This window comes from Sorex fumeus, unplaced genomic scaffold, assembly GCF_029834395.1.
Source record: "Sorex fumeus unplaced genomic scaffold, SorFum_2.1 ptg000026l, whole genome shotgun sequence".
Classification (NCBI taxonomy): Eukaryota; Metazoa; Chordata; class Mammalia; order Eulipotyphla; family Soricidae; genus Sorex; species Sorex fumeus.
The window spans coordinates 12822826-12848071 of record NW_026606083.1 but is presented as its reverse complement, the minus strand read 5'-3'; the positions used below and the strand labels follow the sequence as shown (position 1 = coordinate 12848071).

Below are 25246 nucleotides of genomic sequence, written 5' to 3'. Positions count from 1 at the left end.
GTCCACTTCCTGGTACCATCCCAGTCAGAATCAGGTTTCAACATATGAATGGGTGGGGAGAGGAAGTGAAATATTCCATCAAGGACAACCTTGTATATTTGAAAAAAAGAAAGAAGAGGTGGAGAAATGGAAGTTCTGCAAGACCTGAGTCATTGATGTACTCATCGCCTCTGCAAAGGGCATTTGGCACCCTCAGCTACTCTGAGCTGGACACTATCCTGGACATGGAAGAGTGAAAAACACTGGCCAGTCACTGCCTTTGGTGAAAACCTTTAGAATGGATTATAAGCTGATTCAATGAGTAGGTGAAGAGGGGCTAAATCAGCTAAGACTTTGGCAGAATACAAAACAGGGAAATAAAAGTTTTGTCAAGATGTCACTATGGGCTGAATCTTGGAAATGCAGAACTAACTCTGGCCCTAAACTTTAAGATCTGAAACATGGGAGAAATTGCTATTCAGTAGGTATCCTCAGAAAGTTTAGGCATCTTGCCAGTACGCTCAGCATCTCACAAAGATGCCCAAATAGATGCCTAGGTTACTGTGGATTCAACACTGGGTGAGGGGTTAGGCTAAAGGACTTGAAGACTCTCCAGATCTAAGAAATTGTCAGTGTCTGTAAATTTTTTGCAAATGTATGTCACAATGAGACTAATTTTTGGGGGGTCACTAAGAGATAAATATCAAATTATGTTCATGCAAAGTAGATAATCCAATAATTTTTCTTTGCAGATGGCCTCTTATTTTGGATATACGGTCGCAGTGTCAGATATTAATAATGATGGGTAAGTTTAATAAGGGTTTTCTTTCCCACTAGATATTTATTCATAAAGATGTTATTTGTTTTTGCTTCATGAAATATATCCTTCCTCCAAAAGATAATAAAAGCTCTCTTGTTTTAGCTTTTTTGGGGGGGAGGGGGTTCAGGGCAGGATCTATATCTACTAAGGAATTCCTATTATCCTATTTTAGGACTGAGATGAGATGTTCCACATCTACCATTTCTAGAAGGATTTCACTTAACTTTCTCTTTAATTTGGTCCTGGGCCATTCAAAAGCCATAGTCTTTGAAGAATTTTCTCATCTGTCTCTCTTTTACTCCTAGGGTTCCCTTTCACATGTGAATACATACATAAAACATTTGCACACAAATAGATTTCTTTCTCCTGATGTTGCTTTCACTCACATATTTGAAGCACCCATGGAAAAGATGAAATAATACCGATCTTTTTTTTCAGATCATGGCAGTAAATTTTAATTGAGCAAGGACCAATGAGCATGATAAATGATAGTTGTGTTTAAGTCATTCCCTCAAAAAATAAATTATCAGGCATTTCTTTGATTCACTAAAAGAGCTCCTGACTGATTTAAAACACAGAAGTAAGAAAACCAGTAAATTGACATGGACAAACTATCCACCCAGTAAATATTGTTGGAGCAGCCGGTATATTCCCAACACTGCTCAAAATATTTCAGTGACAAAACAGACTGTGACTCTGATTATGAAGCTTACATTTTTTTTTGTAAAATCAAATATTTGAAGAATTCTCAGTATGTTCTAGATCTGGGATAAGTATATTGCTACATTAATGATACACATTAGCCTTTGTATTTCTAAAATTGTACTTTTTCTATCTTGTGGTAGCTTGTGGCTTGATAAAAATTTAATACTTCTTTTAACCTTGGGTAAATATCTTCTTATTCTCCTTTCTTTGAACATGTATTTCTCAAACACTTACTTACCATACCAGGAGTCCTGTTCTAGATGTCGGGCACAGAATAGACTAGAAATCTGACCCTCATAAAGGTTACACTGGAATTGGGATTGGCAGATACAGGCAAACAATAAGTCAGGTAAAAAGCATGTGATGTGTCCTGCATGGGAAACGTAACAGAAGAACTAAAAGCAACCATGACACCCCAATAGGAGAATCAATAAATAAAATGGTATATTCAGATACAGATTTTGTTTATTTTTCATCATTCAAAAGAAATGGGCTCCCAAGTCATCAGAAGGGCATGAAGAAAATGCAAATTCGATTGTGAAGTGAAAGAAACTAGTTGGAGATGTTTCCACATGGTATCACTCCAACTGTATGACATTCTGGAAAAGGCAAAGCTATGGAGATAGTAAAACAATAAAAAAATCAGAGGTTGCCAGGACATAGCAGGGAGAGAAAAACAAGTGGGTAGAGCCCACGGAACTTTTCTTTATAGTACTCCAAAGGTGGAAACCTGCCGTTATAAAGTAGTCTAAACCCATGAACGTCCAACACCAAGAATTAACCATCACATCAACTCTGGACTTGAGTGACAGTGGTATGTAGGTGTAGTACACTGAGTGTAACTGAAGGATCATTCTGTGGAGTATTGATCATGAGGGAGCACACAGGTAGGGTGGAGAGAGAGGGAGTAACATAGGAACTCTGTGCCTTCCACTCAAACTTAAAAGCGGGGCAGAGGAGGTGGGGGTGGTTAGAAGCATCAGCAGGGCCAATTAGAGGCCACACTGTTCAGTGTTTAGGGCCACTTCCTGTGGTCAGGTTGATGAGAACCTGTGGTTCCTAGGACCAACCCAGGGCTCCCACCTGCAAAATGCATGCTCCAACCCTGAGCTCTGCCCTGGTCTGGATGGGCCATTTGAATTCTGGTAGTTAGGAAAGTCCTCAGGGTAGAGATCAGAGTATGAGAGGGATGGAGGGAGTAGTCAGGAGCTACTCTGGGAAGGCTGTTCTGGAGGAAAGGACACATTTGCAGAGCTGCTGGCACACCATGGAGGCAGGAAAAGGAAGAGCTGGCAGCTACTTTCTTGATTCCAAACTGCCGTCCAGAGTGTCAACCAACTGGACTGTGGATGGGGAGTCTAGTCCCCAGGAGGATGCAACTTGCCATGAGCCCCTGCAGGATTCTGAGTGAGGACATAGCTGCTCCCAACTCCACATTGCAGGCCACGTGGGCCTGGGCCTGGGCAGTCTTTGGGGAGCCTGTGGCCATCAGCCTGCTGAGGCATGAGAGAGGGTCACAGCAGAGACACAGTCGTGGCTGAACCCAGGTGGAGGTGGGCTGAGAATGCAACCTGCCCTGGAGTGAATGGCTGGAAACGAATTTGCTTTCATCTCCAGGTTAGTTGTGAAAATAAAAAGGTACCACTGAGGAGTATCAGTTATTAATCCTAACTGGAGGTTCTGGTGGGTTGGTTATGACAGTTTCAGTCATTTAGAAAGAAAATGGGGGAAGCGTCAAACTCTGGAAACGCGGCAGACCATCTAGATTCTGGAAGTTTCCTTCAGCAACCCAGAATCACACCGTGGCCTTGGGGAGGAGCACAGGCATGTTTCTCTGAACAGATGGAGACGTATCAAGAGTGAGGCTGTTCCTTCTGCAGTCACCAGCATAGGGGCCCAGATGAATCCAGTGTGCCCCCTTCCATCGACTTCAGAGACTTCCAGCTCCCTCATCAACCCCCTGTTACACAATAGGCCCTACAGGCCATTGTCTCCTTCCTGGAAACTCATTCTAGTCTACAGCACAGTTTTGTGACAACAATTAGGGTTTTTTTTTTTCATGTTCATAATAGAAAAAGAAAACTTGTGAGAAAAAAAGCCCTCACTGGTTTCCTGCTGATCAAAACAACATGGTAGAAACCGACACAGAGAGTTTCCAGTGATTTATTCTTTCTTGATGTTCTTTTTTTTTTTGAAAAAAAAAATGCTCTGCTCTTTCTTTTTTATTAGGTTGTGTACTCTGATTTGCAATGGGAAAAATATCCATGAGCTAAGAATTTCCATCCTAAAGTGTTCATAGATTTTCAGTCTGTATGGGATTTTCTGTTTAAGTACCGACCCGTACGTCAATTCAAGGTTCCGTTATAAATGGGTGTGCTTTGGAAGCCAATAGACAAGACCACGAGAGATGCTGTTTTTCATTCCAGATGAAGACACAACATAAGTTACAACAATAAGGATGTGATTCACTCCCTTGTGTTTCTCGAACAACCCTCCATATTGTTAGTTTGCAAAAGGACACAGGGAAAGCCTGGCATCTGGTGACTCTAGGCTAGGACAAGGGGGCTGAAAACCACTGAGAACGGAGACATTCAGTGATCTCACTTCCCTGGCCAGGTCAATGCAGACAGGCAAATGACTCACTAAGCTCAGGGGTGGGAACATGCATCTCCCACTGTGGAAGTTTCTAGCAGAGATCCTGAGGCCTTATAGGCTGATGCAACAGGGATAAATTCCTGTATGTGCCTGTCCTAGATAATATATATTTGGTCTCCTCTTTGTTAGCTATTCAAATGCCAGCCTCTTTATTCTCTACCAAAACAATTCTAGAACCCAGTATGATCTTAAGCCACAACATTTTCTCATGGAGATGATGCTTCACTGTCTCTCTATCATATGACATAGGAAGATTCACACTACAACTTAACGAAGCTACCTAAAATTCCCCAGAAGCAAACCCAGACACAATGGTTAAATAAATTTTCCAAGATCACACACTAATTGGGAAAAGATTCCCAGAGCTTCTGCTGACTTACCAAAAATTTTATTTCTTGTTGCACAGAGAACTTTTTACTAAGCACTATAAAGGAGAGAAATAAACATCTATTTTCCATGTTCAATAGTTCGTAATTCATAAAGAATTTTTATATGTTTTTTAATCAAATGAGATGAGTACCATGCCTCTCACATCCTCTAAGAATTGGGAAGTGGAATAAATTTTGTATTTGTCACTGAAGAAATCCAATACCTTCCATATTTTAATTTGAACAAAGAAATTGTGCATAAAACACAGTGTTTCAACAGATAGATGCATAATGAAATTACTTCTACATTTAGGTAACTAACAAATCTGTGTGTATAAAGAGAGAATCTGAAATCTACTCTTTGAGTCAATTCTCAGTCTAAAGCACATTAACTCTGATCATTATGCCTCACGGCAAAGCTCAACAAATTACTCATCTTTCACAGATGACCAATATCTCCTTTGCTCCTCCTGTGTAGCCCTGGTAACTGCTATATTATTTTCTGCTTCTGTGAATTTGATTTCTGTAAATTAACTTCTGTGACTCTCTCCCTTCTCTCTCTCTCTACCCCTTCCTTGCTCTTGCCCTCTCTCACACACACAAATTGAGTTTTCTAGCTATAGTTATCTATAGCTATTTATGAATTGAGAAGACATGGACTTGAATTACCTTAAATAAGAGATCGTGGTAGAATAATAACATATATTTGTGTTTAAGTGTTTTGTCTATTAAGAATCCCACATTCCTATTAAGACTAAATGTGGATATGATTGATTTCAATTATTTTTATAAGGAAGGTCTTATTTCCACTTATAAAAACATGAAATCATTTCAAAGTTATTTTCATCCAAACAACGTTTAAATTTTCTTTAATGAGGCTAAAAATGACTCAAGAACAAAAACATTGTGGTTTTTAGTGTCATGACATATATGAAAAGTCGGTTTGAGTAGATTTTAAAAAGCCACACTAGTCAGTTGCATTTTGCTTACGCATTAGTTAGGATTCAAAAATAATTTTACAGAATCTGTTAATGCTAGCTTTGGGATTTTCTGGAAGTTGGGGCCACAGCTAGCCGTGCTCAGGGGCTATTCCCAGCTGTATGATCAGGAGTGACCCCTAGTGGGCTCAGGAGATCATTGGAGGGGTCAGAAACTGAACCGGGGTCAGCAGCAAACAAGGCAAACATCTCACTCCTGTATCATCTCTCAGCCCACAAGTATTTATTCCAAAACCCTCTTCTAGTTTTCTCAACATTTATTCATGAGTAAGGAATTAGCTAGAAGTTTTAGCCACCCAGCAGAGTTTAGAACTAGAATTGAGATTGAATCCCTCACCTTTTGAAAAAAGAAATCATAACTTTAAAAAATATATATGTCATTTTAAAAAATCTTAACTTTCCAGCAGCCTTCTTTTTTTTCTAGTATAATAAAGTTTTATTTTACACTTATAAGGTTTCTAAATATGATGTATTCTTTGTGGGGACTGAAAGAGTTGATTAAATTTCTTTTTTAAAAAAACTTCCCCTTACACTTTACAGAAGCAATGTGGTTTACAAAGTTGTTTGTGATGTAGGAAATGTACACTGGTGGTAGGAAATATTCACTGGTGAAGGGAAGGGTGTTGGAACATTATATGACTGAAACCCAATCATGAACAACTTTGTAACTGTGTATCTCACTTGATTCAATTAAAAAACTTAATTAATTTTAAAAAAACCATTGTTGTTCATGAGATTTGTTATAAGTATTCAATATTCCAACACCAATCCCACCACCATTATTTTCCTTCACCATTGTCTCCAATTTCCCCAACTCCGGCAGCCTTCTAAAAAAAAAATAGACCTTTTACTTTTAACCCAGAATCTAAGTAGTTGCTATATGGTGACTTCTAATAAAAAAATTGATAAATCATTTAGCTCCCTGATTCGTTTGTTGCTTATATCAATCCCACAGTTTATGGAATCTTAACAGTCAAGACCTTCTTAAGAACTGATGGTTAAGTCTACCTCATCTTATCAACTGTCTTTGGTATTGTCACCTTAACCAACTCTTTAACAAAACTGAAGGCCCTACCAAAGTTAACTCAGAGGGCAGGCGGGGTGGGGGTGGGGGAATCTCATTTTTATTTTTAGAAATCTCCAGGTGTAACACGAGAACTCCTCAAGTTTAGACCAGCCCCACACATACTGGTAGGTGGTTGTAGTGTCATGCCTGGGACTGTTTTGAAAGTATAAACAAGCTGGGAGAATTTTATCTTAAGATAACCAGAGCTACGCACAGTGACAATGTAAACTCTGTCAGGAATTTCTGGACAAAGTTAACAGGATGCGGAGATGGTATTTTTTCATCATAAGCCTAAGCAAGCAAATCTGGCTCTTTTTTTCCCTTTGTCTTCTTCAGGCTTTTGAACCTTATACTATTTATACAATATCAGAGATTCCACAGATTTACAATTTGATCTACTGAATTGTTTCTAGACTCTGCGGGGTCCAAAGAAATGAAATTTAAAGAGATTCTTAGCAGTCTGTTAGCTTAAGAGCATTTTTTTTCATGAAAATTCACTTGAAAGGAAACAGGAATGTGTATTACTTTGTACTAGATTTATTCCAGCTCCATCCTTTTAGAGAAGTTGTGTCATGATTGTATTAAGCAGAAAATCTAGAAACATAAAGCGGTTGAAACCAAACTGACAAGTTGTATTAGTTCTTGCCTTTCATGAAACAATTTGTTTGTTTGTTTTTGCTTTTTGGGTCACACTCAGCATTTCACAGGGATTACTCCTGACTCATGCACTCTTGGAATTACTCCTGGTGGTACTCGGCGGACTGTATGGGATGCTGGGAATTGAACCCAGGTCAGCCGCGTGCAAGGCAAACGCCCTACCCACTGTGCTATCGCTCCAGCCATAATGAAACTATTAAATTGAGTTGCTATTAACTCTAGAGCAGTCTTAGACATATCAGAATCACATTCTTATCAATAAAAATACTCTTGTTAATATTTTAAATTTCAAATAGCAGTATATTTTCAAACAATGTGACAAATTTTGAAATAGTTTCTAGTACACATACCCTACTGCAGTGGGTTTTTAGAAAAAAAATTTTCTTTTTTTTTTTGCTGATGGTTCCTAATTAGATATAAGTTGAACACTGTAAACACATACACACAACTAAAACAAAAACTTCATAGGACAGACAACATCTACCCTTACCATGTGTAATACATTCACTCTGATATTTCTACTATATTCTATTTCATTTTTAAAAGACTAGTTGTCAAGACCTATTCGATTAATTTGAGAATCCTCAGATGGATGACAAATTAGATTTAAAACACCAACTGAAGTAATAATATATGTTGTGACTCTCCAGTGGTATTGCTAATATAAATAATATTAGCATTAAGAACCAAAACATTCTATAAGGCACATTGTACCAATTAGATTTGGGGCAATTATTGTCGCACAACCTTATGAGAATACAATTATAAATTAAGAACAAATGTTTTCCTTTTTAATTTTTTTGGCATTTAGAACATTTCAGAAGAATTACACTCAAATATCTTGGGAAATCAGTCAATCACAATCACAATCATCCTGTTATTTGTCGATTGCCTCGAGCAGGCCCCAGTAACATCTCCTTCGTCCTAGCCCTGAGATTTTTTCTAAAAAGTGCCATATCAAGGCTCTTTCAGAGTTAGGAGAATGAGACCCTTCATTGTTACTGGTATTTGGCATATTGGGTATGCCACGGGGAGTTTGCCAGACTCTGCCGTGTGGGCAGGTTATATTCAGTAGCCTGCCAGTTTGTCCAAAGTAGGAATGAGATGATAAGATGTCGCGCGGCCGCAAATGCGGCCGCACGCTTCCGGGAGCTGAGTGTGATAATCTCTGGATCCTGACCGTTGTTGGGGTTACACGGCAGTTGGTGGGTGTAACTGTCTAGCTACTGGCAGGTACAGTCCCAAACTGTGCAGGCTTGGAGATCTCAGCCCCAGGTCCCACTCACCTGGGTTCCTCTGGTAGTTCTTTTATGCGTGAGGCTCATGCAAGTGTGTGGAGAGTGGTCCCAGCATGGCCTTGGCTGGGGCCCGGAGGTCTTCAGCTGTTGGGCCCTGGTGAGGATAGTCAGGCACAGGGTAGGAGACTCTGCCTTGTTCTCTCCCGGGAGCTTGGGAAATACGTTTCTAAAATAATAAATCAAGATTGTCCTACTACTCTGAGAATCTGAAGTGCCCGTGGATGGGCTGCTGTCTTTTATATGATAGACCAGATAACTTCCCATTCCTAGAAGTTGGTGAAGGCAGAGAGAAATGTAGTGAGCCTGTTGTGTTGATCCTGCCTCGTGATCATACCCAGAGGGCCCAATTATACTACTTTGTTCTTCCGTTATAGGACAGTCTTGTCAATAAAGAATTAATGGCTTTAGATGTCTTTGAACTACGAGGTCGCCTGGTACGCATGTGCACATGTGTGTGTGTTTGTGTATGTGTGTGTGTGTGTGCACGCACACACAATGAGAAGTTTAACAAATGCACTTTTACATTGGCAATTGGAACTATGAAAGCCAATCAGGTTCTTACAAGGGAAGGCCAGGGTGGGAAGGACCAAATCTTTGCTTTCCTCTCAGCCTAGAGCACAGTCAGGATCCACTAAATTTATTTCACAGTCCACTGATGGACTGTAGACCAAGATTTTTAAATACCAATCTAAATCGTTTGTATACAGGGTGGCAAGCAATGGAAATTCTGCTTAAGTAAATGTAGTTAGAACATTGTTAAGAAAACATTTTACCTAAGTATAGCAATCCAACTTGGATTTTGGAATCTGAGACTAAAATAATAGCCTTTCCTCAGGCCCACCTCACGCCCAGACCCACTTCCTTCTCAAAGGTCGATCAAGTCAAACTCAGGGCATTTTTCCAACTCTTGGGTCTGTGGCTGTAGTAGATAAATGATCACCTAAGGAAGTTGGATGTAGCTCAAGGCCCCAGGCCGTACCAAAGTTAGGTCTCGCCTACTTTTTGGCTCTTACAAGGTAGTAAAAGGAGAAAGGGAATGTATTATGCTTTTTTCTTGGGGGAGGAGGAGATGGAGAAGAAACTCTGTTTGCACTGCTAAAGTGTAAAAATATCGTACATTTTCTTTAATAATTACCATAAAACCTTTATAACCCTACTACTATTAGACACGTATGTAGAAAGTTAAATATTCATGCATATTTCTCCACTTCCATCAATTTTTCTCTTAACATCTTGCATTAGTGTGGTTTGTAACAACTAATGAACCCCTACTGATGTATTATTAATGGAAAATAAGAGTTAATATTGGAGTTCACTTGTTGTGTTATACAGTTTGATGAGTTATTCCAAAAGCATAATATCATGCATCACTTATACTATTAAATTGAAGAGTTTCATTGTCCTGGGCATGCCTTGTGTTCCAGCCATCTGTGTCCTCTACTTTGACCAAGTTCATCATTTTAATGTCACTCTCTCTAGTTCTGTTTTATTTGTTTTGGGGCCAAATCCAGCACTGCTCAGAGATTACTCCTGGCTCTGCACTCAGGAATTACTCCTGGAGTGCTCAGGGATGCTGGGGATTGAACTTTGGTCGGCAATGTGCAAGAAAGGTGCCCTCCCCGTTGTTCTATCGCTCCAGCCCTGTGTCTCTATATTTTTGTCTTTTCTAGAATATCATAGTTGAGCGTTTGAAGTTCTTCCAGATCATTTTGTGACTTGATAGGTCATTGATTTTTATTGCTGAATAATATTCCACTGTGTGATGTACAAATGTTTGTTAATCCATTCACTTATGGGGGATATCTTGAATATGTTGGTTGCTTCCCATTTGGGTAATGGGATGTTTTTGTGTGGACATGTTTCCAACTTCTTGTGGTAACTACATAAGAGCACAGTTTAAGCAAGCATAAGCTTAACTTGTAGAAACTGCCAGGCTGTCTTTCAAAATGGCTTGACAATTTTGCATTTCCACCAACAAGGAACAAGAGTTCCCTTGCTTGCTTCATAGCTTCACAATCACTTAGTGCTATGCCAGCATTTAAAAAAATTTAGTCACTGGAATAGGTTTTTAGAAATCTCTTGTTGGTGTTTAAATTTCCAAGTGTTTATTAACATATGATACTGAGCATCTTTTCAAATGCTTATTTGCCATTTATATATTTGTTCTGACAAGGAGTTTGTTCAGATATTGTGCTCAGTCTTAATGGTCTATTTTCTTATTATTTGTATTCTGCATTACATGCATATAATATTGATTATATAACTATACTATATAGGCGTATATACAAATAGACAAACATATTTATAGATATACATTGAACAGTACATTCTGAATGTCATGAATAGATTCTTGGAAACAGTGATTTTATTTATTTATTTATTTTTAAAGTAAATTTTTTCTTTGCTTTTTGGGTCACACCCGGCGGTGCACAGGGGTTACTCCTGGCTCTGCGCTCAGGAATTACCCCTGGCGGTGCTCAGGGGACCATATGGGATGCTGGGAATAGAACCCGGGTCAACCATGTGCAAGGCAAACGCCATACCCGCTGTGCTATTGCTCCAGCCCCGGAAATGGTGATTTTAAACAAAACAACATATAATGAAACCAAGACTTTAAATACTGTTGTTTCATTTAATATTAGCCAAGATTCTTTTCTATCTCATCAACATTCTAGTAAAATGATGCCGAACAGAAAATTATTTTGAGGGCCTATTGTCATATATGTTGTCATGTACAATGACAACACAATCATATTTCATGTCATTATTAACACACATTATTACTGCTCTTTAATATAACTGATTTAGAGAATTCTGGGTATATTTTACTTGTCAGTAAAAACCACTAATATCTTTCCAGCACTTTCTAGCATCCACCTTTACCTCTCACTGTTCCTGATTCCATTCAGAAACCTTTACCTCAGTTCACAGCACTGCCAATCAAAAAGCTGACCTCTAGGTGCACCAGTCATCCAGTGCCATTTCTTCTACAGCCTCCCTTTGCTCCTTCGAAGTGCTGACTCAGATGCTATGCAATATCCGGCATTTCATTTAAATTCCTCAGAGACTCCCAGCCCCTCCACACCCGTTTATAATCATAGGAGCAAAAGTTTGACCTCACTTGCAAATTAATAGTAAATGGGGCTGACATAATAGTCCATCTTTAAGTGACTTAGCACAGTAAATTAAATGGAGTGAAATGCCAGATGTCTCTTGAATTGTAGCAAGAGATAGACAATGGATGAACTCGACAGGGAAGAGGAACAGTTGAGTGGAGGAGTGGATGGGAATTAGTGTGATGCAGGCCAATTACCCCATAAAGGACAAATCCTGTCTCAGTATATGCTCCCATCTCACTTCTGCCTTTGTTATCAATGATTATATTTTAGCAAGTGGTTTATCTGGCAAACATCAGCATATCACCGAACTTCTACAGAAAGTCAAGAGCCAATTTGTACTTCTGCCTGAGATTACTGCATTCCCATCTTCCTCTCTCTTGCCTCAGAAAAGCATGCATGCTGTCTGAAAGAGAATTTGGCATATGTTTTCAGAATCTTTATGTTAAGATCCAAGATCTCAAGATGAGGGAATCTAAAGGCATTTCTTTTAGTAGACACCACTAGTAAAGATCATAGATTGAATTCTGTTGATAAATTTTTCTAAAAATTTGAAAAATAAAAAACACTACATGCATTGTTTAGAAAACCATAAAGTTTGGAAGATGGTTCTATTCGTCCTCCTGTCCATCCACCTCTGAGAAAGAAATACTTGTAACCACTTTTGCTTTTTTTTCTGCTTGCTTATAGTCTGGTTATGTCTTTGTGTTCAACTAATTTTCTTACATGTCTGTCTCTTGATTTTTCAACCAAAAAAATGACTTACTAGTTTTTCTGCTATAATATCTACACTTATAGAGGATAACTCTAGAATCTCATCTGGGATGCAAGTTGTGCCTTCTTATAATTCTCTCTGGTCTTAGTTTTATTTAAGTAGAGATAACTATTTTAAAAAATGAAGGGGACAAAAATTGGTTTTTAAGCTACTACTACAAGAAAACATCATTATAAGTGGAGTTCTAGAAATTATAGACAAACTTGACTTTACTTTTTGAAAGATCTACTTAGGGCTTTTGGTTCAATTTTTGCATGACCATACTAGGACACATTAAAAAGCTGAAATATTTGTGGTTTTCTTAGAGCAGTTATTTTTTTAAGCACAGCTAAAAGGTGCAATGGCATCCTCTATCAAATCCTATTATCTTACAGCATTCTACTCCATAGACATAACAACATAACAATGCAAGAAGTAGGATGATTCTAAAATGTCACAGGGGGATAAAGGAAGAATCCCAGTGGAATTGTATCGGGTTGGTTAAAAGTGGGGATGACACCCACTGCCTTCTGCTGGTGTGTTGACATCTCTCTCCCTTCCCCACAGGATGGACGACATACTGGTTGGGGCTCCTCTCTTCATGGAGCGGGAGTTTGAGAGTAACCCCAGAGAAGTAGGGCAGGTGTATCTGTACCTGCAAGTGAGCCCGCTCATCTTCAGAGACCCACAGGTGCTCATCGGCTCTGAAGTTTTTGGGAGATTCGGAAGCGCTGTGGCACATTTGGGAGACCTGAACCAGGATGGATACAATGGTAATTGGGGCCAGTGGATGGAGTGCCTGCATGCGTGTATGTGTATATGTGGGTGCGTGTGTGTGTGTGTGTGTGTGTGAGAGAGAGAGAGAGAGAGAGAGAGGAGACAATGCCCTCTGGGTTTCTGCACTCTGATTCTGCAGACCATTTTCTCAATAAACTGCCAAAAAGATCAAGGCCCTGGAAAGTGTCTGTGTTTTAGATGAATGTGAAGGTTACCTGGACAATTTTCTCACATTGATTATAAGTCATTGAAGAGGAGCTCTAAATAAAGGCAAAGGTTGTCTTTTGAAAGATAATGTTTGGCTTTAGTGATGCAGAGAACTCGTGAATTGGCTTTTTCCCTTCAGAGAACAAATACGTGTGTGTTGATATATTACCAAGTGCTTTGCCTCCCGATCAAACTATATCATAATGTGTAGAGGAAGTTTAATTTTAGTTGGTCTTTACATTTCAAATTAGCCTTTGTGTCAGCAGTGAAACTGTGTTAATTTCTTGCTTCAGGATTGTGGTTCTTTATATTACTATATAAAGTAATATTAAATTACTTTATATTAGTTATTTACAAACATCTAAATAGCTTCACCCCCAGTTTGGAGGGGTCACTCCTGGCAGGGCCCGGGGGAACATGCATGGTGGGCTTGAACTAGGCCGCCCGCATCCAAAGCCCACACTCAAACCTATTGTTCTTCCTATCCAGGCCCAGCATTTCACTTTGAACAATACATCCCTCTTCTCCTTCTTCTCACCCTCCCTTGAACATGCATCTCCTCTCTTCCTCTCCCCTCATGTCTTTCTAAGTAAATTCCATTTCATAAAAACTGTGTTGCTTTGGGGCTGGAGCAATAGCACAGCAGGTAGGGTATTTGCCTTGCATGCAGCTGACCTGGATTTGATTCCCAGTATTCCATATGGTCCCCCGAGCACCACCAGGAGTAATTTCTGAGTGCATGAGCCAGGAGTAACTTCTGTACCCCTGTGCATCTCCAGGTGTGACCCAAAAAAGCAAACAACAAAACAAAACAAAACAAAAAACTGTGCTGCTTCACTTAAATAAGTAAACAACAGCAAAGACACCAGGTCTGGTGTCTAATTGGAATTAACAATCAATCATTATTCATCCCATCACTAAGTCTAAGGTGTCTTGTGTTACATTTCCCACCTTCCACCTTGTCTTGATTATGTCCATATCCATACTAGCTATGCCCAGCCCTGAGACAGAAACTTCTCCCTAGCAGAGTCTGGCTCACGGCTGTTTGCACTGCATCCCACACCCTTGGACAGAGCAAAGCCAGAGCTATGCTATTGCCACCCCTTTACAGGGCACCCCTGGGAAAGCCAGCTAACCACATTTGCACTCGATTTGCCCGGAACTTTGAGATTCATCCTGTGTCTGAAACATTCTCTGTGTCAAACATTCTCTTGCCCTCCCTTTGCAGATATTGCCATTGGCGTCCCCTTTGCGGGCAAGGATCGGAGGGGACAAGTGCTCATTTACAACGGGAACAAGGATGGCTTAAACCCCAAGCCTTCCCAGATTCTGCAAGGAGCCTGGGCCTCCCAGGCTGTCCCTTCCGGATTTGGCTTCACTCTGAGAGGCGATTCAGACATAGACAAGAATGATTACCCAGGTACAGTTTTCTTTTTTCTCCCATGAGACAGTCTGCTTCCTAGAAAGAATCTCTTCTCTGGAAAATACATCATGTGCAAGTAGGTCTCTCTCGTACAGGCGAGGTAAACCATGGCATGTGTGTGTGCATGTGTGTCTGTGTATGTGTGTGTGTGTGGGGGGGGGTGTTGGCATGCACACACATGCACACATGTGATTCCAAAGTGGCTTTCATGAGAATCTGAAACCAGACAAAACAAACACTCCCTTTCCTGTCAAGAGACAAATGCTAGAAAGGCACATTGGCTTTTGAGGAAACTGCACTGGACATAAAACTTGTCAAAACTGCGACAAACACTTTTATTTGAACCCCCTCACTAATTTGGTCTCCTCTGACAGAACGCTTGCCTCAGCTGTCTTCTGAGGAGCAATTCACTGTAACCCCATAATCCCCTTTTAAGTTCCTTTTCTTATTAATTACATTGTGAGCTTGACGATTCTGCCATAAAGCTGACATTTCCAGAGTGGAAGTATTTTTCAGCAACATTGGGTGGGGGGGGGGTTCTCTCAAGATTGGTTGGATATTTGCACATTGAGTAAAAGGAGATGGATTATGAGAGGAATCACAAACTATTGTTGATTGCCTAATTCGTTTTGAAAACACATGGAAACTCAACGAAGCACAGAGAAATAACTCAAGTTTAGTACATGCTGTAGGAAAATATGGATTTGTCTTAGAAGATTGTTTTTGTAATCAGGGTTTTTAGCAGAGAAAAATCAGGCTTCTCAGTTTTACGGTTCAACTTTTACTTTTATGTTGGTTATTTTGGATGGTTTCAATAAATACTTAGAAATCATTAGTAGTTAACTGACGGCTTCAACTATTTATTAAAACCATATCTCTTTCCACCATCTCCTCCCTAATAGGGTGTTTTCCATATGGAGAGATTTTTTAATTTTTTCTGGTTTAGGGCCGTATTCCAATAAACTTACTGCCTAAATATACATCACTAATTTCAATACTTTGGCTTTCTCTTCCCCTCTGGGATTATGCAAAAAAAGAGACCACAACATATTTCTATAAATTTCCTGAAATCTTTCCTGGTATTAGCATAGCCCTACAGAGGGTACAGGGCAGATTTAGTATTACAGGTTCCTCCTAATTTCCAAGCCACATTCCTATGAAACCTTTCCCAAGTCAAAATGATGTAAAGTGAAGAAGCAGTTACCTCTCATTTATACAAAAAAAGATTTTTGAGGATTCCCAGAACCCCAAAATAACCTACCAAATTACACATAAAATCTGAAATAACAGTAATATCTAGTAAAAGCAGCAAAACAGTAATGACCTGGTAAACATGAAGTCTCCAAAAAATAGTTCCCAGGGAAGGAGTTTGACGGGAAGGGAGGGGACATGAAGAGAACACTCTTGCTCAGGGTACACTGCCTTTTGAAAGTCTTTCAGAAGCTATTTTTGCTTCAGTTGCAAGAGCAAAAATCTGTTGCAGAGTTCTTTTGGCTCACAAAAACAGGTGGATTTTTTTTGTCAAACAGGAACTTCCATGTAGTTGGGCACCTGTATATGACAAACAACTGCTCCCTACCTGTCCCACTTTCTAGAGCATCTAGTTACACAAATTTTCTAAGGTTATATCATACCGATCACACTGATGGTTGGTGGTATTTTCTGGGGAGAGGAGTTGTCCTATATAATATATTTGATTGTATTTGAAATATCCCCAAATCTAGGTCCCTTGTATGATTTCTTCCCCAAGGATTTCAGGGCCATCAATACAATTCAACTCCTGAGTGGCAGTTTGGGGATAAAGTTGTGCTAGAGAGTTGTTGCTCTTCATTTTCTTCACTATGTTGTGAAGAGTCTTATCCCAGCAGAAGGGCTGTGTCTTTGGCATAGTCAAGAAGAGAGATCATCAGTTTCCTTCAATGGCTCCTAAAAGAAGGGCTGGAAGAAGCAAAAGTGAACTCATGGTGATAATGGGTGCATGCATCTGTCTGTGATGTTACTGAGACAGCTACCCATGCCACTTTCATCAGATTCTCCCTCAGGAAAGAACTCAGAAAGATTTCATCTGCATATCTCTCAGGAAAGAACTCAGAAAGATTTCATCTGCAGTGAGCTCTGGTTTCAATTCTGCCTCTTAGATGGAACTGAGAGATCTTGTCCTTTATGACCCCAAAACATTTTTCTGTTACGCATCTTCTTGCAGAACGAAGGTCATTTAAGGTAGGGTATTTGCCTTATACGTGGTCAATCCTGATTCGATCCCTGACATCCCATATGGTGTCCTGAGCAGAGCACCACCAGGAGTAATTTCTGAGTGCAGAGCCAGGAGTACTAACCCCTGAGCATCAGTGAGTATGCCTCCACCCCCCAAAAAAGAAAGAAGGCCACTCAGAGAAACATTTTCATCTTAACATTGGCTACCCGATTCTCCTAACTAGGAAAGCAGGTTTGAAATTTGCAAGTAAGCTACACTAACTCTACAAGTCACTTGTATCATAACTCACTTTTCTATAAATGAATTCCATTTAGCACCCACACTTCCATGTCCATTATGGTAGAAAGTCCTATGCTTGTATCACATTTAGATTCAGACTGAATCTAACTCATTTCAGTGTTTATTCAAAATTCAGACACTCCCTTGCTCTGGCCATGGCCACTGTACCAAAAATGGTGTCCAAAAGTTATGCCTGCTTGCTGGGGATCGGTAGAGTGGCCCACCTCTACCCTCAGCTATGGTTAGCTGCTGGGTGAAGGCTGACTCCAGACTTTTGTGGTCTTTATGCGAGCTTCTTGGCAAATCTACTGGTTCTTGTAGTGACCACTGACCCAAAGGTCTCTGTGTTCTGTTCCTAATACTAGTTTGGCCTCTTCTAGTTTTCCCTTCCAAGTGATGCCAATATTGAGAATCTGATGCCCTTAGAAGACTCTTTTTGGATTCTGAGACTTCCCTTAGGCATGCCCACCTAAGTCCCTCCTTTAGTTGCTGTTAATTTTCCGCCTAGGCACCCTGTTACCCCATCACTTAACAGGATTGCAGTCTTCTTGGTTTCTCCTAAGAAAGAGCAAAAAGCTCCTTTCACCTCCCCAAAGGGCACTGTGGCATGCTGACCACAGCCTAGGTCACTGGGATCTGTCTTGGGACTTTCCAAACCAGTGCCTCTGGAACTTAAAGGAAATGGGATTTTCTTTCTCTCTGGCAGCCTGCTCCTTCAAACCTAAGTATTCTGCCTTCTTATTGGTATGCCTTCTATGAGAAGCAAAAGCCATTCAACAGATGCACTTCCCCCTGCTGGTGTGTGCCTGGTCTTCTGCTAGTACAAGTGGCTCTCAGTCTTGCCTGGACATTACCAAAATCACCCATTTGGCCTCTGAAACAATAAAGCCCCAAACCCCAGTGGTGGCACTGGACCAGCTCGTTCATCCCTGCCAAATCTTATCACTCAGGGCACTTCTACATGCTGCAGTGGGGTGTTTGTACTATGGGGTGTCGGTGCCAAGAGAAGTTAGAGGTGCACTTGTCTCCTCTGATAAGAATCTTTGAGCTAATTTCAGGCACTTTCTTCACTCGATCTCAGATTATCAAGCCCTACCTGAGAGTCTTTTTTCCAAATTGCCAGTATGGTTACTCCTGGAAGGAGGCAAAAGTCATTTTGACTGCCCTGTTTCCCAGTTGCAAAAGATGAGAATATTTCCTAAGACCTCACTGAAGCTCGCTGAAGCTTCAGTTTCCTTTTCTGTAAAATTAGATCCTAGCAGGTTGGGGAAGAAAGGAAATGAAATCATGTAATACAAAAATGAGGCCGGTTGTGTGTTTAAAATGCGCATACTGAGAACAGAGTTGAATGAGTGATAGTTTTCAAATGTGAGTATGTAGATCAGAGTTCTTCTTTTTCTTGTGCATAGTCATTATTTCTTTTTGCTCATTCAGACTCCACAGTCTCAGACTTCACTCACCTACTAAACTTGATACTCTTTGTGTCCTAGACAAATAGATAGAGTGATCACATGAGTCTTGAGAACTTGCTGGAAGGGGAACCCCTCATAAGTCCTCTTGTGAATCGCCAGTAGAAGCTACCCTAATATCACAAGGGTGTCATGCGATATGAAGGAATCTCATTTCTCATTCCATCCCATTTCCCACTGCTAAGTGGAGATAAGATGTGAAATATTTCTCCTGCCTCTCACAACTGTGACTTACTGAGTGAGGAGTGAGAATTCTTTGGAGGGGAAAAATGAGACACATCCAGAGGTGCTCAGGGGCTACCCCTGGCTCTGTACTTGGAGGTCACCCCTGGGGAAACTTGGAGGATGATAAGCAATGCCAGGAATTGAACTGAGGAGAGGCACATACAAGGGAAGTGCCTTAACCCTTATACTATCTCTCTGGCCCTAGGAATGAGAATTCTTTTCCCTCTTAAGTCCTTAGTCATCTAAAAATATTTAATTTCATATAAATATGCTCAATAAGGTTGATGATAATTGAAGGAACTGACAAATGTAAAAAAAATGATAAGATTTTGTAATACTGTTTGTGACAAAAGGTAAAGGAATGGGGGTGGGGGTGGGTAAGAGAATGTTAAAGATGCTTTGAGTTGGATCCAAAGAAAAATACAGCATAAAGGACAGACTCGGGGAGAGTCAGAGATTTTACTCTAGAAATGATGTTTGGGATAATTTTCCTAACATCTTGCTTAGCCACTCACTATTATTTTAGACTTCTTAATGATAAATATTGTCATTGGCACACAGACATAAATAAGGCCCATGAGTATTTTCATTTCTGGCACCAAAATTATTTCTCCTATTTAAAATATAGATGTATTCAAGCTTCTTCACTGGTGCTCATTAGAAAACTAGCGTTGACCAGAACAGTACATTGTATACATTATTTGAGTGAAAGCATTTCAGAGAAGAAACAGCTGTAATCGTCAGGAATCCCTAAAATTCAATGGTTGAGTCTAATCCAGTTAAACATGATTATATAACAAGGCCATCTGCTAACTGCGCCGTCCAGGCCTGGGTGAGTGAGGCCGGGGGAAGTGCAGGTTTTGTTGGGGAGTAGAAACCTAACAGTCAATAAAAATGGGAGGAAAATATGGGCTGAATGCCAAGACCATCGTGGTCTCATTTGGGCCCTAATATCCAATGATTATAGCATGAAGCCATCACAGACAGTTATACCAAATGAATAAAATGACCCATCATCTCGCTTACTGAGTATTGTGTGTGTGTGTGTGTGTGTGTGTGTGTGCTCATGCGAAGCACAAGCATGTTGTGTAAGCAAACAACCAAGTAAGGGGGATCCTACCCATGCAAGAAACAAAGAAACAAAAGATGGTTTAACCAAGGGGAATAACTGCCTTTTAATCAACACTGCGGCTCTTTGAATTTAACTTGAAATTTAGGTTGAACTCACTTAAAATCTCATGGCCACCATTTATTTTTATTTCTCAAACTGCCACTCAAGGTTTTATGAAAAAACAACATTATGTTCCCATTGAGAAAGAGTTTTGTAATTTCATTATAAACATAATAGAAATTAGAATATTAAATTTCTTGTCAAAATATATTATAAATGTAGATTAAATTGAATTAATTAAGTCAACTGAAACTTGGGCTCAAATCCAGCAGTATCATAATGCAGAATTAAAAAAATGAAAAGAGAGGTGAAAGACTTGAGTTCTAGAACCAATTGTCCCCAGACCATGTGGCATTAATAGCCACTCTTTCTAGGCCTTCTTTCCTCTCCTCATAGCGACAGGATGCTACTTTTTTTTATATATTTATTTTAATTTTTATTAGTGAAACACCATGAGGCACAGTTGTAAACTTACAAATTTTTGTGCTTGGGTTTTGATTATACAATGATCAAATACCCATCCCTCAACCAGTGCTCATTTTCCATCACCATGGATCCCAGTATTCCTCCCACCCCCATCCCCCCCATCCCACCCTGCCTCTGTGGCAGGGCATTCCCTTTTGTTTTCTCTCTCTCCTTTTGGGTGTTGTGGTCTGTAAAAGAGGCATTGAGTGGCAATCATGTTCGGTCTATAGTCTACTTTCAACATGAATCTCCCATCCTGGGAGGATCCTCCAAACACCCTTTATTTGGTGCTCCCTTCTCTATCTGAGCTGCCTTTTCTCTTAAGCATGCCCGGCTGGCCTCTAAGCCATGGAGTAATCCTCCAGGGACTTATCTCCGCTATTCTTGGGTATTAATCTCCTATTTTGTTACTCTGTGTTCCCCAGATGAATGCAATCTTTTTATATCTGTCCCTCTCTTTCTGACTCATTTTGCTTTAGCATGATACTTTCCATGTAGTACCACTTATATGTAAATTTCATGACTTCATCTTTTCTAACAGCTACATAGTACTCCATAGTGTAGATGTACCAAAATTTCTTTAACCAGTCATCTGTTCTCGGGCACTCAGGTTTTTTCCAGATTCTGGCTATTGGGCTGGAGCGATAGCACAGCAGTAGGGCGTTTGCCTTGCACGCAGCCAACATGACCGACCCGAGTTCAATTCCTCTGCCCCTCTCGGAGAGCCCAGCAAGCTACCGAGAGTATCTCGCTCGCACGGCAGAGCCTGGCAAGCTACCCGTGATGTATTCAATATGCCAAACACAGTAACAACAAAGTCTCCAATGAAGACGTTACTGGGCCCGCTCGAGCAAATCGATGAACAACGGGAGGATCGGGACCATGACCGTGGCTATTGTAAAGAGTGCTGCAATGAACAAACAAGTGCACATGTCACTTAGACTATACTTTTTTGCCTCTCTGGGATATATTCCCAGGAGTGGTATTACTGGGTCAAATGGGAACTCAATTTCTAAGGTCTTTTCAAATTCTAAACTCTCTGCTTCTATAATTCAAGACCTTGACTGACTTGCCTCCCAGAGGCAAGAGAGAAGTTTGTGAACTTCTCTCTGGAAGTTCACAAACTTACTTGTTCCACAGCCCCTTTTGCAGTCAAACAACTTCTCAGTGTCCCCCTGAAGATTTACTTTATTTAATCATACAAACAAAAGCAACCCCCAGCTGACCCTTTATTTTCAGAGGTGTGTAAAATGTTTGACAATTCGACATCCAGGAGCAAAATTAAAGTCCTTATCTGCAGGGTTTACCAATGTACTTGTGGTAAATATTTATACCATGATTGATTTTAAGCTACAACGACTCTTAGGTGATAAATTATACAAGCACTCTGATGAATCTGACAGATCCAACTGTCACTGGACAGTCATAAATTCACTGGCCTATGTTTGCGATGTCATCTATAATGGGACTTTCATTTCTCTTCAGAGATTTGCAGATCTGGGTTGTGAATGGCTTTTGTCCCTCTATAAATAAGGTTCTCCTTCTGACTTTTTTCAGGTTTTCAATTGTTTGGGGTCACACCAGCGATGGTCAAGGGTTACTACTGACTCTGCACCCAGGAATCACTCCTGGCAGGGTCCAGGGCAACATATGAAGTGCCAGGAATCAAACTGAGGTTGACTGCATAAAAGATAAGCACCCTACCTGCTGTAAAGCCCTCCCAAATATTCTGGGGTGTGTGTGTGTGTGTGTGTGTGTGTGTGTGTGTGTGGTGTGTGTACACGTGTGTCTATATAGTTTTGGAGTCTCACCTAGAAGTGCTCAGGGATTACTCCTAGCTCTGTACTCAAGGACTCAGGACCTTACCAACTGTACTATTGCTCTGACCCTAAGATTTTTAAGTCTTTGATTTTAGACTTAGAATGATATGTCAGGGTGCATTGTGCTGGTGTTGTGTTCTTTATCCTCTCTGGTATTCCTGAAGTTTCCCAGATCTGTAGTCTGGCATTAATTTTAGGAAAGTCTGACATTAATTTAAGGAAATTCTCCATAACTGTTGGTTGTTCTGTTTTGTTTGTTTTGGGGCCACACCCAGTGGTGCTCAGGGACTACTCTTGGCTCTGTGCTTGGGGTTCCCTGGGGTATTCGTGAGGTGCCAGGGATAAAACACAGGCCTGCTACATGCAAAGGATGTTCTCAGCCCTTTGAGCTCTCTCTCCATCCCTCCTAACTTAAATATTTTTTGTGTCATATTCTAAGCTAATTTGCCTTCTGGTTTTTCGACATTCACATTAAACTTTTTGCGGCAGTCCTCAATTCTTGGAAATTCAGTGTTTCTTTTCCCTCAGTCTCTTTTTCCCCCCTCTTTATCTTCCTTTCTTGGGAGTCTCCACTGAGTTATCCTCAAGCTCAGAGATTCCCTCTTTGATTTTATCCAATCAACTAATAAGCCCATCAAAGGCACTCTTCGTTCATGTTAGTATGTTTGATCTCTTTTTTTTTTGGTTTCTTAGAAGTTCCATCTCTCTGCTTTTCTTGTCACTAGAGTCTTCCATGTTCTTTTTTCCATTGTTTTAAATTCCAAGTTTGATAAATTGTGATTTTCAATGCTCCCCTGTCACTCTTTCCAACTTAAAAGGCCCTTAGCACCTCACTTATTTTATGGATCAAAAAAAGAGCTGTTGATTTTTCAGTTTGTTCAGTCATTCACTTACTGTTAGCATCAGGGGTTGGTTCAAGTTTTTTTCCAAAACAACACTGGCCCTAAAATCAGAAATCTACACATTTAAGTTTGAACTAGCTTCCATTCAGCCATAGAATCTGGCTTTTCCCTGAAACCCGTGGCCCCTATATATATGATAATATGTAATTTATTCTTGAAGTTCTTCAGAAAGATACTGTTAAGACAACATACTGCTCTGCTGTGCTTCTTTTCATAGGGAGGAAGGAGAATGTAGGGGCATAGGTAATATCTTCTGTGCCTACTCTCTCCACATTATTTCTGACCTCTCATGTGCTTTCCATGAGTAATTTTTAATTAGTTTGGGATGTTGATTTTGGGGTCACTCCTGGAGATGCCCACGAGTTGCTTCTGGATTGATGGCTGGGGAACCATCTGGTGCTGTAGGATATGCCGAGACTCCTGCATCAAAGCATGCACTCTATGCCTTTGAGCCCTCTCCCTGGTTCGGATTTCTAGCCACAGTTAGGTGTAATTCCCTTCTATCTACACATCCTGTCCTTTTCCCCAAAAACTGATTTCCACATAGGAACTCAACTCAAACATCACTTTCTCAGGAAGACTTCCCTGAAAATATCTCTAAAAGCATTGATCTCAGATGAAAATGAAAAGTGTGTGTTTCTTTGACCAATGTCTCTTCATCCTACCAAACCAGTCATTAATTAGATGAGGTCAAACGCTGGATTTGGTTTTGCTCACTCTGAGCTCCTTGGTCCTCTGTGCAATGGCTGTCACCTAGGAAGTATTTGTGAATGAAGGGAGATATGAACCAGTTTCCCTGCAGCCTCACACTTCTGCGTGTTCACTTTGTTCTCATCTCACTTCACCTGGTCCCTGGTGTGGGAGAGTCACACCCAGGAATGGGGACTCAGTGGGTGCTACATTTTTTACCAAATTCCCTTGCAAAGTTGATTCAGTGCTGGATGAGTAAGACCTGGGCTTCCTGCTCCCTGTTTTCTCCTTGGCAACTTAATCAGGACTTGACTCCTGGCAACACTGCAGACTGAGTTATTGAACACAGGTGCTCCTTGTGGGGACCCACCAGCATAAATGGTCTTCTTTAACACCTCTCATTCTGTGTATTCTTTTTTTTCCTTTTGGGTCACACCCGGCAATACAAAGGGGTTACTCCTGGCTCATGCACTTAGGAATTACTCCTGGCGGTGCTCGGGGGACCATATGGGATGCTGGGAATTGAACTCGGATGGGCTTCGTGCAAGGCAAACACCTTACCCACTGTGCTATCCCTCCAGCCCCTCATTCTGTATATTCTTAACTGCAGGTATTGAACCTCCAGGTTCATATTTGCAAAGCCTTAGTTCTATCTTCTGCCTGCATCTATAAATTTATCTTTTAGTATGTAGATTTGCCAGGGCTGTTGATACAAATCTCCATGTGCTGTATGTCTCAAACAGCAGACATTTCTCTCATCATTCCAGAGCCTCCCAGCTCAAGATCAGGTGTAGATGGAGTGGTTTCTTCCAGGGCCTCTTGCCTGGATTTGCCGATCTTCATTTCCCCAGGTCTTCACATGGTTTGTGTATGTATGTGTGTGTGTGTGTGTGTGTGTCTGGATCCAGATTTCCTCTTCTCCTAGAATGCTACTCAGATTAGGTTAGAACCCACTTTAATAACCTCATGCTAACTCAAAGTACTTCTTTAAAAACCCTCTCTCCAAAGACAGCTACGTCTAAGGTACCGGGCTTGTGGGTGAGAGTCTCCAATTCAGTCTATACCACTTAGACCAAGACCCATTGGGGTGTCAATCATAGAATTTTATCAACAGTGTGGAATAATTATCTTGTGAGAGCCCAGGCTCTTGTGGAAATTCTAAAATCACTGCCAATAGGTAGCCATAT

General features: G+C 40.5%; 1 protein-coding gene across 1 annotated transcript in view; it reads left to right on the top strand.

Moving 5' to 3' along the window:
- Nucleotides 1-25246, top strand: part of ITGA8 (integrin subunit alpha 8) — a 144686-nt gene that overhangs the window by 39686 nt on the left and 79754 nt on the right. The window contains exons 11-13 of the mRNA XM_056114641.1: nucleotides 732-784; nucleotides 12984-13189; nucleotides 14629-14820. Coding sequence (XP_055970616.1) covers nucleotides 732-784; nucleotides 12984-13189; nucleotides 14629-14820 — 451 coding nt within the window. The remainder of the gene's footprint in view (nucleotides 1-731; nucleotides 785-12983; nucleotides 13190-14628; nucleotides 14821-25246) is intronic.